Source organism: Alexandromys fortis, unplaced genomic scaffold (genome assembly GCF_014885135.2).
Source record: "Alexandromys fortis isolate MF-2015 unplaced genomic scaffold, M_Fortis_MF-2015_v1.1 scaffold_45, whole genome shotgun sequence".
NCBI lineage: Eukaryota > Metazoa > Chordata > Mammalia > Rodentia > Cricetidae > Alexandromys > Alexandromys fortis.
Genome location: NW_026067926.1, coordinates 3818341 through 3833067, shown reverse-complemented (window position 1 = coordinate 3833067; position 14727 = coordinate 3818341). Strand labels below are relative to the sequence as shown.

The 14727-nt window shown below is 44.4% G+C and overlaps 1 protein-coding gene across 1 annotated transcript in view; it reads right to left on the bottom strand.

The window, feature by feature from the left end:
- Nucleotides 1-13904, bottom strand: part of Usp31 (ubiquitin specific peptidase 31) — a 63632-nt gene extending 49728 nt beyond the window's left edge. Inside the window, exon 1 of the mRNA XM_050143328.1 lies at nt 13157-13904. Within this exon, the coding sequence (XP_049999285.1) occupies nt 13157-13768 (612 nt within the window). The 5' untranslated portion in view covers nt 13769-13904. The remainder of the gene's footprint in view (nt 1-13156) is intronic.
- Nucleotides 13905-14727: the final 823 nt, after the last annotated feature.

Sequence of the window (14727 nt, the reverse complement as noted above, 5' to 3'; positions counted from 1 at the left end):
GAAAAACTTTTAAACAGATCATACTTTGTGGAGCTGACTTCAAGTCATAAATTCTACTTTTCACATAATGCAACAAAAGTAAACTTTAGACAAAAGTCCCTCAAAATCAAATGCAAAACAAAACATGGTTTTAACTTTATATCCAGTCTACAACAAACTCCAAGTGATTTTCAAACACAGCAACAGAGCCAGCCCTCAAAGCATCTATGGTGCAGACACTGCAAAGTGTTTCAAATGTCCTTTGTTAGCAGCAGTACTGGATTATTACTGAGATGGGTGCACAGTGTAATGAAGCAACAAGAATCCACAAGCTGGGAAGTCAATGTGGCGTAGTCTTAGAAAACTGGGAATCAATCTACAAGACTCAGATATACCACTCTTGGGCATAGATCCAAAATATACTCAATCATACCACAAGAACACCTGCTCAACTATGTTTATAGCAGCTTTATTCGTAATAGCCAGAACCTGGAAACAGCCTAGATATCATTCAACTGAAGAATGGATAAAGATAAAGAATGGTACATTTACACATGGAGTATTACTCAGCTGTTAAAAACAAGAACACCAGGAAATTTGAAGTCAAATGATGGAACTAGAAAAAAATCATCCTGAGGTAACCCAGGCCGAGAAAGACAAGCATGTTATATACTCACTCACAAGTGATATTAGCTATAAAATAAAGGATAACTAGGCTACAATCCACTAATCCAGAGAAACTGGGTAATAAGGAGAATGCCCTGATCTCCCTAGGAAGGGGAAATAGATTTCATGAGTGGACTGTGAGAGAATGGTGATGGGAAGAGTGATCAGGTTGCATGGATGATGATGTAGGGGACAGTACTGAAAGAGACTACTGGAAGAGGGGACATTTCCAGGTCAGGTAAAAACCTGGTGCAAGGGAATCTCCCAGGAATCTACAAGGATGACCCCAGCTAAGACTCCTAGCAATAGCAAATACATATCCTGAACTGGCCATCTCCTGTGATCAGACAAGACTTCCAGCAGAGGGACTGGGACCCAACCCAGCCACATAACCTTCAACCCACAATCTGTCCTGCTTATGATGTGCTGGGTGGAGGGGGGTTAATGGTGGCCTAGAAATTGAGGGTGTAGCTAAACAATGACTGTGCCAGGAGAATAAGCCCACCCTGACAACTGCCTGAAGCACTGGGACACATAGGCTGAATGACAGAGACCCAGAATAAAACCAAACATGACTGGAGGGGGGAAAATATCAATGTACCAATGTCTAATGATGTTCTGCTATACACATAGATTGGTACCTCACCCAGCTGTCATCAGAGGGGTTTCATCTAGCAACTAACGAGAACAAATACAGACCTACAACCAAGATAGAGCTTGGGGAATCCTGAAGAAGAGGGGGAGAAAGTGTAGGAGCCAAAGGACTCAAGGACACCATAAGAACACTCACAGAATTAACTAACCTGGGCTCACAGGGGCTGAGACTGAACCAACAGCCAGGAAGCCTGCATTGGACTGACTTAGGCCCTCTGCATATATGTTACAGTTCTGTAGCTTGTTCCTCTTGTGGGATTTCTAATCGTGAGAGCAGGGGCTGCCTCTTACTCTTATAATGGCTTTTGGGACTCCCCATACTGGGTCACCCTGCCCAGCCTTAATACGTGGGGAGGTGCTTAGTTTTACTGCAACTTGCTATGCCATGTTTTTGTTGATACTTGTGGGAAACGTCCCCTTTCCTGAACAGAAACGAAGGACTGTATTGGGCGGGGGGGGGGGGGGACTGGAAAGAAAGGGGGGAAGAGGAAAAGAGGAAATGATGAACTGAATGTAAAATTAAAAAATATCATTCTCTTATCCAGGCTGGCCTCAAATTTGATCTTCCTATCCCAACCTCTCAAAGGCTGGAATTACAGGAGTAAGCCACCATGCCAAGCAAGAACGTATTGTAATTATGCCAGTGTCATAAAATAAAACTGAACTAAGAGGGAGAAAGTGCCTTGCCACAGATCTCAGGATCTGAACCAAATTTTCATACACTTCATTCAGCCCTTAACTGTACTCCACTGCTTTCCAACACAGAGAAGAAGGGACTGCGTCATAAAGAAACTTAAATGCTAAGAGTGCATACTGCATTCTGTATGTAACAGTAAAGGCAGTAACAATATCTGAGATGTAATTACAAGCAAACTCTAAGAAGTCTAATCTGGCAGCATTACAAACTTGAAATTGGAAGTTAAGAAATAAGGAAGGTAGACTGACTCCTGTAGTTATATAACTAAGAAATAAGGTGTCCAGAACTAAGAGCTGAAATTGTGTGCAGAAGAGCTACCAAATGCCTTTCCTCAAAACAAATCCCTTATTTTACTGTAAGGCATGCCTCCCAAGCCACATCTCTTTTCTCTGCTACTCCACCATCAGCTGCAGAAATGGAAGTTTGTCAGTCAAGATTATGCAATGCCCTACCCCAAGGATCCCACAATGAAACACTAACCCTTAGGTGCAGTCTGCCTAGAACAGAGTCATTACCTGCCCAGACTATGAGACTCATTTGACAGAAAAACACTGAACACTTATCTGGCATCTGGATTGACAGAAGCATCATGCTAATTCACACCCAGGGCCCTTCATATATGAACCATGGGCATCTCACTGAGGACCAAATACAAAATACAGCATTCTATTCCATTTCTACTATAACTTTAAAAATAGTTATGTATGCCTTATGTAACATGGAATATGTTTCATAATTTTACAAATTGAATCAGTATCCCTGGTGGAACCTTATCTGATCCACCAACAAAAATGTTAGGACTAAGATGACACCTGGAAACCTGCGAAGTCACGTGGAACTCCAGGACTAGAAAGAGCAACTCGGTGTTCAAGTGCAGCAGGGAAGGGTAGCAGCACATCTGATGTCCAAGAACTCTTAAAACCACACAGGGTAGAAGGGATGGCTCCAACGGCCTGTTTAATCCCTGCACTTGAGTCAAAATGAAGATATTCAAGTGGCTTTAGTTGACAGCAAGGACCCGTATTATCCCCATTCATCATTTCTGTGACATGTACTGAGTGCTAGTTTCGACACCAGTGAATCTCAACCTTCCTAATGCTGTGACCCTTTAATACAGTTCTTTATGTGTGAACACCCCAACCACAAAATTACTTTCATGATCACTTCATAACTGTAATTTTGCTACTGTTATGAATTGTAACGTAAACCTTTTTGGAGACAGAGGTTTGTCAAAGGGACTACAACCCACAGGTTGCGAATCGCTGTTCCACACTATACCTTCCTCACACTTCCTCATTCAACGCTCACAAAAACCGTGTAGAATTGCAGCCCAGTTCTGCTGCTCACTAGCACAGAATCCCAGTATCTAAAACAAATTTAGGACAAGAGTAACGATAAGCCCTCTTTCTCAGAGCTGTTGTGAAGATTAAAAATCGAGTGTGAAATCACTTTGTAACTAATATGGCTCAAAATACACACACAGAGTCTTTTCATGACTATGATTCTTTAATTCTTAACATGTGTCTGCCCTGTGTGTATACATGTATGCCTTTCAGGTCAAAGAAGGCCAGAAGAGGGCATCAGATCCCCTAGGACTGGAGTTGCAAATTAAATAATGTTAGAAATTAAACCAGGGGATAGGCAGGAGAGAAATAGAAGAGCAGTCAATGTTCTTAGCCCCTGAGCCGTATCTTCAGTCCCGTGCTCCCCCAAATAAATAACGTTATGCCTTATTCTTAAAGATTAGAATGCAAGAGTTAAAATGTACTGATCTGAAGATAAGCTGCAACATTGCTTTCAGTAGGAGAGATACCAACAAAGTCATTGTCTGACCAGCCCTCTGGAATCTTCTGAAGCATGAATTGTTTGTTTGTGGATGTACTGTTTGCTGCCATCTGAGCTTAACAACTGGAGGGAAGAAGCAACAGATGTTCAGCGACTGGCCAGTTCCTCTAGGCACTGCCTCAGTGCAGGCACAGAACAATGGCTTCTACATAGACAAGAAACAATCACAACACAACAAAAGACTCAAGATAACCCCATGTGCTCCCTGAAAAAAAATGTTTGTTATACAGGGAAAAAAAATTATTTGAAGAACATTGAATGAACAAAGCAAACAAGTATTTTTGAAGGAAGAGGCAACAGATAACAAATGTTACTCAATTTTTAATGACTTCTCTTCTACTACTATAAGAAAAAAGATTTGGATTTGTTTTGTTTAGTTTTGAGTATGTGGAAACTATGAGGTCATTGTTTTTCAGAGTTTTTACTATAGGAAACAGCTGTGGGGACTATACAGACAGAGAACACTGCCCCATTTAGTAGCCCCTCATTGTGACAAGGGTATAAAGAGACAGGAAAAATCCATCAAACCACATACTATATCAAAACAGAAGTGACCGAGCCAAAGCAAAAGCCTAAAGTACACAAAGGAAGATGTAAAACAATACACTGGGAACAAGTATCTATGTTACACCAACTGTTTGGTTCACGCTGTTTGTTCCATGGGCAGATCAGACTGGCCAGCTCCTTTCAACTTAAATTGATTCTTGCACACCTCTTGAAAATGCTCAGCACTCAACAAATACAGCATTAAAAATGGGTTTGTCTAGGTTTCTAAAAGTTCAAACACAACTAAACTCACCTCTCACCTCCAAAACCATTTTCCACTTTGTTTACCAGTCTTGAAAAGTGCCACCCCAAGCTACCTTGCCTCAAGAACCTTCCATATTATTTTCAACTCTTTCTCCTTCATTCTTCCCATATAAACCTCAACTCACCTTGCAGGGCACACGCTGCACATGTTCAAATCAGGAAAGGGGAAGGGGGGGAAATGGGGGAAAGGAAGAATTAGGAGAAAAAATGGGAAGAGGAAAGGAGAAAACGGGAGAAAAGGGGAGAAGGAAAAGGGGGAGGGGAAAGGAAAGGAGAAGGGAAAAAGGAAAGGGAGGGGAAGGGGAGAGAAGGGGAAGGGGAGGGGAAGGGGAGGGGAAGGGAGGGAAGGGAGTAGAGCAGTGACAGGAATGGCACTCTTCTGCCCAGCAACTCATTCTCTGGCTTTATTTGCTCATAAGTTCTGTGTACTGAGACCTGCCGCTCCATCTTGATTTCTTCCCTGCGCTCTGAAAGTTTAAAGCCTCACGTGAGGTCTGAGACTTGGCCATCATCAGCACATCCACACTGCTAACAATCTAGTCTGCAAGCTGTCCTTAGCTGTGGTTTCCTCACTCAGTGCAGATTAACCAACAGTGTGTACATTCCAAAAACCGGGAATGGGAACTTGATGCTGAATAAGACGTAATCACTGCCCACGGCACAAGGAACTGGGGGAAAAAAACAATGGGTTAAGAAATCCAAATCCAAATCCCCTTGAGTTTCCTTATTCAAAAGTTCATACAACATAGGGATTATCCGGTTCCCAGAAGAATGTATGAATAAATGTATCTATCCTGTTATCCTTTGGGGAACAGACAGTTCTTTACTACCTCAGTTTCTTCTTTGTTACTAGTTGATGCAAGCTTTCTCACTGTATCGTTACTAGTTTACAATTTTATTGAACGCTACTGCATTTGTCAATAGCAAGCAAGTATTCAGTAGGTATAGTTCTCTGTCTAAAATTAATATAGATACTTAACATTAAAATTCACACAAAATAAATGTTTAACTTGAAAAAACTGAGAATTTTAAAGAAGAGCATAAAGAGAATAAGCAATATTTAATATCAACAGAACTAATGAAACAATGCAAAATTCATAAATGCATCATCAAATGCTAAAGAAGCCTTTTGCCTGGAAGCAGGGTGACAGGTTGGATGAGAACAATAGCATCAGTTAGCACTTGCTGACCACTGAATGCAGGCCTCCTGCCAGGTTCTTCTCTCATATATTCCAAAACGGGTTAGGAAGTAGATATACTGCCATCTCCACATCACAGATGAGGAAGTGAAGACCAGAGATGCAAGCCTCAAGGTCTCAATGTAAGTAGAAGAGGGGACTAGAACACAAGCCACTACTTCCCTGTCTACACTTAACCACTTACCACACTACACAAACCTTAGTGTAAATCCCACATCACACAAGGCTTACACGGGCAAACTACTAAATTACTAAAGAAAGAACTATTTTGAACATAAAAGAGAAAAGTATCAAAATCTGAGCAGACAGCATAACCAAGTAGGATTTATTCCTGCTGTGAAAGGAAGGTTCCACATACTAAAGTAACAAGCAATGTGAAATACCACACATTACAAAATGAGAAGGGAGGCAGGAGCATCTCCAACTGATACAGAAAGAAACATTAAGGCTTTCAATAAATTGAGGAGGAAAATAAGTTGACAAACCAGTAGAAAAGGATACTTCTTCAAGACAGGGGCAATGACATTCAACCCTGGGAGCCTGAAAGCAACTGCTCTAAGACCAAGAAATAAGACAAGGATACCACTTTACAATAAAGGGGGGAACGGACTAAAAATATCAAAATTGGAAAAAAGCCGATCTCTATTCATGAATGATGTCCCCTTTTATGTAGAAAACTGTAGATACCAGGAAAATTCGCTGGAACTAATAAACTAATTGGCAAGGTTGTAGGATACAGAATCAACATGTCAAGGTCAATTACATTCTTTTATATACTATTAATAAACAATCCAAAAAGAAATTAGCACTTCTAGTTATGCAACTGAGGGTGTAGCTCTCAATTCAGCAGCAGAAAACCTGTTTAGTATGTCGAAGATCCCAGATCCCATCCCCAAATCAAAACTATTCCACTTACAACTGCATCGTTTAGAACAAAATGTCTAGAAACAGTTTTAATCAAGGAAGCAGAAAAAGATTGCACTAAAAATATAAAACACAGCTGAGAGAAATAAAACATGACATAAATAAATTTCTCCCATTTTTGTGGACTGGAAAATTGACAGTATCATTACAATGATACTGCTACCCGACACAATCCACAAGATGAATGCAATCCCTAACAAAATTCTAAACTTTTTTTTCTTCAGAAATAGAAATCCTTAAATTTGCCAGGAGGTGGTGGTACACGCCTCTAATCCAAGCAGTTGGGAGGCAAAGGCAAGTAGATCTCTGTGAGTTCGAGGTCAGCCTGATCTACAGAGCAAGTTCCAGGACAGCCAGGGTGGTACACAGAGAAATCCTATTTCAAATAAGTAAATAAAATTAAAATGAATAAATAAATAAATAAATAAATAAAGTCCTTGAGTTCATACAGAATATCAAGAGACTCTGGAAATCGAAAGAACTTGCAAAGGATAAAGGTGAAAGTATCACAACAGGTTTCCAAGCTTGCTACAACTACAGTAATCAAAACAGTGTGGCACTGACATCAAGACAAACATCAGACAACAGAACCAAATCAAGCTTAGACATATACATAATCAGTTTTTTGATAGCGATGAGGAAAAGACAATCTACCTCTACATGCGTCTCAAATCCAGCCCCATCTACTGACTAGTTTTCAAATTTCTACTCTGTTCACCATTTAGCACCACGAATGAGCATTTCATGTTTGAACACACTCATGCAAGAATACTTAGAAACCAGTAGCAGCTAGCCTTCACTCAGAATGAAACCTAAGTATTTCACCTTGGCCTACAAGACCCAGTGAGACCTACCCTTTCCACCTCGTCTGCCCCACTCTCCTGCCTCCTCCCTGCATCACAAACAAGGCCTGTCAGACTTCTAAATGCACCTCCAGGTCTTTCCAATAATACAGCCTTTTGAGTCCATTTTGCTCCCAACCCGTCTGGTCAAATTCATTATTCTCACTCATGTATCTTATCTTTCTCTTAGTTCTTAGGATTTAAAATTTCTTATTTGTCAGTGTTCACTGGCTGATATCCACCTTCTCTCTGACAAGTTCTGAGAAGGGACTATGTTGCCTGTGGCTTCTTATTTTACCACTGCTGTATCACTGTGTTTAAACACTACATACCCAAAGCCTAGCTAGTACAGTGTTAGGAACTTCAGTTTGTAGAAGTGTTAACTGCTTACAGTACAGCTTACAATCCAGTCCTCTGAACTGCTACTGAACCTTCCATTAGAATTCACAATCACTTCCTTATAAACAGATGAGTCCTCTGAGGGCAAGAACTTTGTTCCATAACCTTTACATTAAACCCTCTATTACCAACCTCTCACCTCAGCTCCTTTAATTGAGCAGACATAGTGTGGTTTAAGTCGGATGCCATGTTTTAAACATGACCCCCAAAGCTCCTGTTTTTGAAATGCAATCCCCATTATAAATACTGAGACCTTTAAGAGGCAATTGGGCATGAGGACCCTGCCCTCAAGAATGGATAAACATCATTATCAGAGGAGTAGGTCCCTGATTAAAAAGACCAAGTTACATCCCATTCTTACCTTCCTTCCTTAACACCCCAAAACTTACAAATTCTCAGTCCCCTGCCATATGACGGGAAGAAGCCCTTTGCCAGGTGTGGGTCTCTCAACAGCGATTCCCAGTCTCCAGAATTTTAATAAAATTCTTTAAAAATCACCCAGTCTGTGGTATTACAATAGCAAAAAGAACCAGAACATCAGCAAACATGGAGTTCTACAATTGTCTGTGTATTTTATTCCCCAAGTAGCCTTCCTAGACAATTTCTTTCTCACTTCCTGCACCTGGTAAGACATGGCACACATCATCTCATGCATTTAAAGAGTCGGAAAGGGTTGTTTTTAAGCAAGATCTCTCAAAGTACCTAGGCCTCAGGAGCAATGGCACACATTCAAAGCTGGAAGCAGATGACCTTATTTTCTCTGCAATTCTGTACCAGTCTCAGAGGGAAAAAATGCTGCTTGTCTCAGCATGTCCACCGGGCCTGTTCAAGTGCTCTGCTGAGACCCGTCATGCCACTGGCTGAGCTGATAAGGCCACTCCAGGCCCAAGACTCCTGTTTTGGTTCCTGCAAACTTGGAAGGAGTCTGCAGAGCACTTCCATCAGTAGATCACTCTGCTGCAGCTGCCCTTTGAGAGCATGGTTTGAAAACTGAGGCTACAAAACTTATCTATTTCGGCTGAAAGTGCCCATCTGTCTTTTTCACTTGTTCCTAAGAGCACTGAGTACTAGAAATCAAAAGGCAATTCATAAGAACCTGAACAGTTATGCTCCTGGTAAAATTAAAGCAATATGTTGGTTTCCCCTAAAAACACCAGAATGAGTATTCAGATTTTAAAACCATTTATTTTCTCCTCTGTTTTATAAAGAAAGTTGCTGACACAAGGGTTGAGTCTAAGTTCTACCCTTGTGAGCAAACTCATGCACACACATGCACAAACAAACACCAAATTGCAAGGTAAACAGGCTAGAGACTGGGAAAGTTAGGGAAATCTGGGCTGAAAACAGACAAAATGCTTCTCCACCTCACCAATGACATCTTGGGCTAAATCATGGGGTCACACTGCAGTATACAGAATTCCCGAAATCTACCCCCTAGATGCCAACAGCACCCTCACCCCATGTGGTATAACAACCGTATGTCTCCAAACACAGACAAATGTCCCAGGGGATTAGAGACATGTGGCACAGAAAAAGGTAACAATGCTCTGACTGCAAACCAGCATTCTAAGAGCATGAAAAGCTATGTGTACCCAAAAAAAAAAAAAGATGCAGGCTGAATCTAGAGAAATTTCTTGAAGTATATCAAAGTTGGGCCAGTCAATTTGTCATTCTAGCAAGTGAAAACACAACTATAGTCCAAACCGGAAGCAAAGCAAAACAAACACATTTGACTGACAAGTGCCTTAAGCACAAATCAATGTGATTAGGAGGAGGGAGAAGGAGGAACTCTAACTGAAAACTTACAGGGAAACATGACTAACCTGGAAGATTTAACATGATAAAAATCACAACTCCACAGTGAATGCTTGCTCTTCTAGACCTTAAGGCAAAATCAAGAAGGCGAACTGATTCTAACCACTTCTGGCTCCAGTCAAGTGGTGGCTGCCTGGAGCCAAGAACTGAGCAGGACTCTTGAGATTCAGTGAGCTACTTGAATATGAAAAATACACAAATGATCGATGCTGGCCACAAACAGGCATCCATCTTCAACTTTCCTTATACTCAAAATAATATTCAGTAAAAAAAGGAAGGGGGAAACCAATCGTCCACAGAGAGCAACAGACAAAAAGAGGGGGAAAGAGGGAAGAGGCAAAAGGAGGGAGTAAAGAGACAGGGAAGGAGACAGAAATCCTATCACTCTCCTACTGTATCAGCTCTGGTTCCCAATGTTCAGAAGCTAAAGTCCAAATCAGCCCACGAAGCCCTTCATGATTTCTTTAAACGTGCTTCTCCAAGGTGCTCTGCACCACTACAGCTAGCCATGGTGCAACCAACTACTAATGTCTCAGTCTTTCCTCAAGGTATTTGCAATTTCACACTAGCCCTTACCGCTTCCTGCCCCAGGAAAGTAAGTGTGCCTCCTTTTCTGTGATGTCCCCTCATCTGCTCAAAAAAGAGCCTTTAGATAGGCGGCAGCCCCAGCACTGGGAAGCTTGTCAGAAAAGCAGACTGTGAGGCCCCACTCCAACAAATTGGGATTGGCTTTATTACAAGATCCTCAAGTGAGCTGTAAATGTGAGTCTACTCGAGTACACGTTCAAGTACAATATGAGCTCTCAGTGAACCTAAGTCCCACTGGATTCAACCCCTCATTGTGAGTTTCTGACCCATGGTCAATGAGGTACTTGGGTGAGCTGTCTAAGAGACTCATCTTCTGTATTAAAGCAGGAAACCCAAACACCTGCCTCTAGCATTTGTGGCAGCTGACACAGGTAGTCAGCGATGTGTCAGTAGAAGCCTGATGGACAGTTATTTCTCTCATAACTTCCTGACTTCCTACTAGAGCACAAGGTGCAGCAGGTGTCGCTGTCAGGCAACCATGAGGTGACAAACACGATACTAAAATCCCAGCAACACTAAAGACAACAGAGTGGAAACAGGATGGCCTGGGTTAGCAATATAAATACAGTGAAGCCTCTGAAACACCACAGAACCACCAGATTACTGTGTCAGCCTGTTCAACATGTCTACTTCCCGGCACTCTCATTAGGGAATGCTCCTTCTGATCTTGAATGCATTTCCATCTGAGTAAACTCTGAGTAAAAGGGAGGTGAATTAATGGATACACAGCAAACTCTACTGAAGGTTCAGAAGTCTACAGTGTTTCAAAAACGAGGACTCCAAGAATGTGTTCAACTTTGCCAAATAAGCCTCTAAAGTCTCTATTCTTCTAGAAGTATTGACCCATTTCTGTTGGTAGCTTAATGGATGTAAAAGTGAGCACAACCTCATAAAAAGCAATGGGAACAACCTCGAAGAATATGCTCAACTTTGCCAAAGTATGCCTATCAATCAGTCCTGCACATCTAGAATTACTAACCCATTTCTGCTCACTCACAGCTTAATGGAAAAGCAAATGCAGTGTTTACATGCTAAGATGCTGATGTACCAAAAAACTGCAAAATTCACACTAGGATCCCGCCTTGAAAACTCCCCACTGTTGTGGCTGCTCACGGGTAACTCTAAGCAAAGAAAAAGAGTCCTAAAAAAAAAAATAGCATTCTCCTAGTTTCTTACTTTGAGACCCCTAACATGAATCTTTGTTTTTCCAGTCCCTATTTCAGACTAATATTTCCATTCAAAACCTCAAGATCAAACAGCAAAACACAGCAATATTAAGCAAAAAAAATGGCTAAAAGGAGTGGCGTATAACAGCAGTGTTGCTCCTCAGCAAAAAGGCAGGGTCTACCCAAAGCAGTCCTCAGCTACACATCATTAGGTCCCGCGATCCAATCAGTACTTAGAGAAATGTATTTTAGAGAGAAACTTGATAGCACCAATAGAAAACCAGTACCACTTGCCATAAATAGAAAACAAATAAAAAAAAATCCAATAAAAGTGTAACCTTATTAAATTTAGCTCCTGTTGGGCTGACAAGATGGCTGGGCAGGGAAACATGACAACCTGAGTTCAAGCCCCAGAGCCCACCCACACCTAGGTGGGAAAACTGACTCCACAAACTGTCCTCTGACCTCCACACAAATGTGGCACAGAAACACAAAGTATATATTTTCTTGAGTAAACAATGCTGTTCACCAAAGTTTTTCAACTTGAAATTTATTTTCTTACTTAAAAAGAGGGGGGTGGAAAGGTTGATCCCAGCACACAGGAGGCTGTCGGGAAGAGCTGAAAAGTCAGCCTTGGACTAAGTAGCAATACCGTTCAAGAAGGCTGGTAGAGCATGAGGGTACCAGACATAGGAAGAAAAAAAAAAACAGGGCTAAATATCAAACTGAGGTGTTCTCCCAAGCACGAGAGATGAGAAAGGGAATGAAAAGAAACTGATTTTTTTTTTCCTTGTTCTCCTCTAGCAACTCTCATACCCATGGCCCACCTCGAAGTATCCTCTCTACAGTCTCCAGTCATCTCCTTGCTCAACGCGCAGTAAGACCCCCAACTCCTTAGGACCGCCCAAATGACCCTCACCATCCGGACCTTGCAAACTGCTCACCAAGCCTATCCTCTCTCCAAGCGGACAGCTCCACCAGCAGCTGCAAACCAGGGCCAGGACCACCTCCCCCATCCGTTACGTCACCAGGTTCTGCCTCCTTCAAAGTACTAGCTGGCTAACACCTGGTTGATTTCACTTAAGAAAAAAAAGAAACAGAGCACTGTATGTGTAGGGTCCTAGGCACAGCTGAAGCACTTTACATATCAGGTTGAACCCCCTAAAAGTGCCCCAACTGGGTAATTTCATAGTGTCCAATGGAGCCTGCCAACTTGCTGGGAGTAGGTACCAGGAAAACGGGCAGCACAAACAGGTTCGGTTTGCTAGGAGAGAAGCAGCCGGATTCGAACCCTGCTGGATGCTCTCCCACCAACACCCGCTCCAAAAACTGCAGTTTCCAAGAAGGCAGGGTCTTGCCCCTGGCGACATCCATCCCCCAAAGCGGATGATGGGAGCTGGCGCCTGTGTTCTGGGGCGCTCGAAGAAGACAGGCTGAATGGTGGGAGGAACGCGTTCCTTTGTCATCTGGGTTATCTTCCAGAACTCTCTGAGCATCCAGCGCAGAAATCCTCCCGGCCCCGAAGAGGAGGAGCCCGAGAAGCGCCCGAGCTCCAGGGCCCCCGGGGCTCACCTTGAAGTCTCGGCTGTGCTGCGGGGTGTACTCCAGCGTCCAGAGCGCCCGCACCAGGTGCGCCAGCTGCTCGGTGACCTCGCCCTGACCGTGCGGGCCGCGACCCGCCGGCTGCTCCGGTTCAGGCGACGGCTCCGGGCGGCCCAGCCGGTACTGGCCCAGGGCCAGGTACTCGGCGAAGAGCTCGGTGTTGCTGAGGCACTGCAGCGTGGCGTTCATGAAGCACGTGTTGCCGTGGTTGCGGAGCCCCGCCACGCCGGGCACCGGCTCGGAAGCAGAGGCGGGCGGAGCGGGCGAGGCGGGCGGCGGCGGGCACGGCGGCGGCGTAGGCGCGGAGGCCGGCCCGGGCGGGAAGCAGCTGCGGAGGCCGCCGCGGTCCGGGGCGGCGCCCTCGGAGCTGAGGTGCGAGAGCGTGGACAGCGTCTTGAGGACGCGGCTCATGAAGCTGCCCACCGAGCGCGCCGACGACGAGGGCGCGGCCGGTCCAGGGCCCCCAGCTCCGCCGCCGCCCCCGGCGCGGCCGCTCCGGAACAGCCGCTTGCTGAACGAGCGCTTCTCCTTCCCGCCCGCCGCCACCGGCGGCCCGGGCCCGGGAGCCGTTACCTTGGACATGGCGGGAGCTGCCGAAGCTCATCACCGCGCCTGTCCGCCCGGACCGCGACCCCGCCACGGCCGCCGCCGCATCCCGCCGCCCGCGCCTCACCCGGCCCGGGGGGCTTCGCGCCCCACACCACCTCAGAGCGCAGCGGAGAGAGCTAGCGAGAGAGCGGCGGCCGAGGGGCGCGCGTGCGCGCGCGACCGCCCAAGGGGCGGCTCACGTGACCCGCTCGACTCGCAGCCCCGCCCCACCTCGAAGCTGCGCCGCCGCCATGTTGACTGTGGGAATAGTACTGTCCCTGCAGCCCGACCCTAAGACTCTAGGCTCCGGGCGTGGAACTGCGGCGTGAAGCCTAAGACTGGCCATGTTTAGTGTGGGCATAGTCCCGCACGCTGGGCAGGCGCTGGGTGGTGGATTTTAGGGGTGGGTCTCTGTCTTCGCTCATCAAATGGAAGAGATCTAGGGAAAAGTACGGAAATCAAACTGCTCCTTACCAGGTAGTGAAAGAGCTCATGGACGTAACTTTGTCTTGTCCTAGGCAAGTTAACCCACCTGGCTCCCGAAGGACTGCCGCGTATCACCCGAACGCGGTCGCGGAGCCTGGCGCATTCTGGTGGGCTTTTCTTCCAGGATGTACATTGGGATTCCAGCAAACCAGTATTGTCAGGCTTGCTTTACTGAAAAGTTTTATTAAAAAAAAAAAAAAACATAACAAAACAGCCTTTAAATCCACTGAACTCTCCCATTCACTCATTCATTCATTCATTCATTCAATAAATAAATAGCAACTGAACACTTAGTGTGTGTTCCGGATACTACAAGAATGAAACTAACTGGGTTTCTGCTTGCCTTGCTACAATTTACACTCTCGACGGACACTCATTCATAATAACCTCTTTTACACGATACGTCAATCATGGAATATCTTCTGTCATCTTCAGTTCAGTGCTTTTGATATCTCATTTCAACCCAA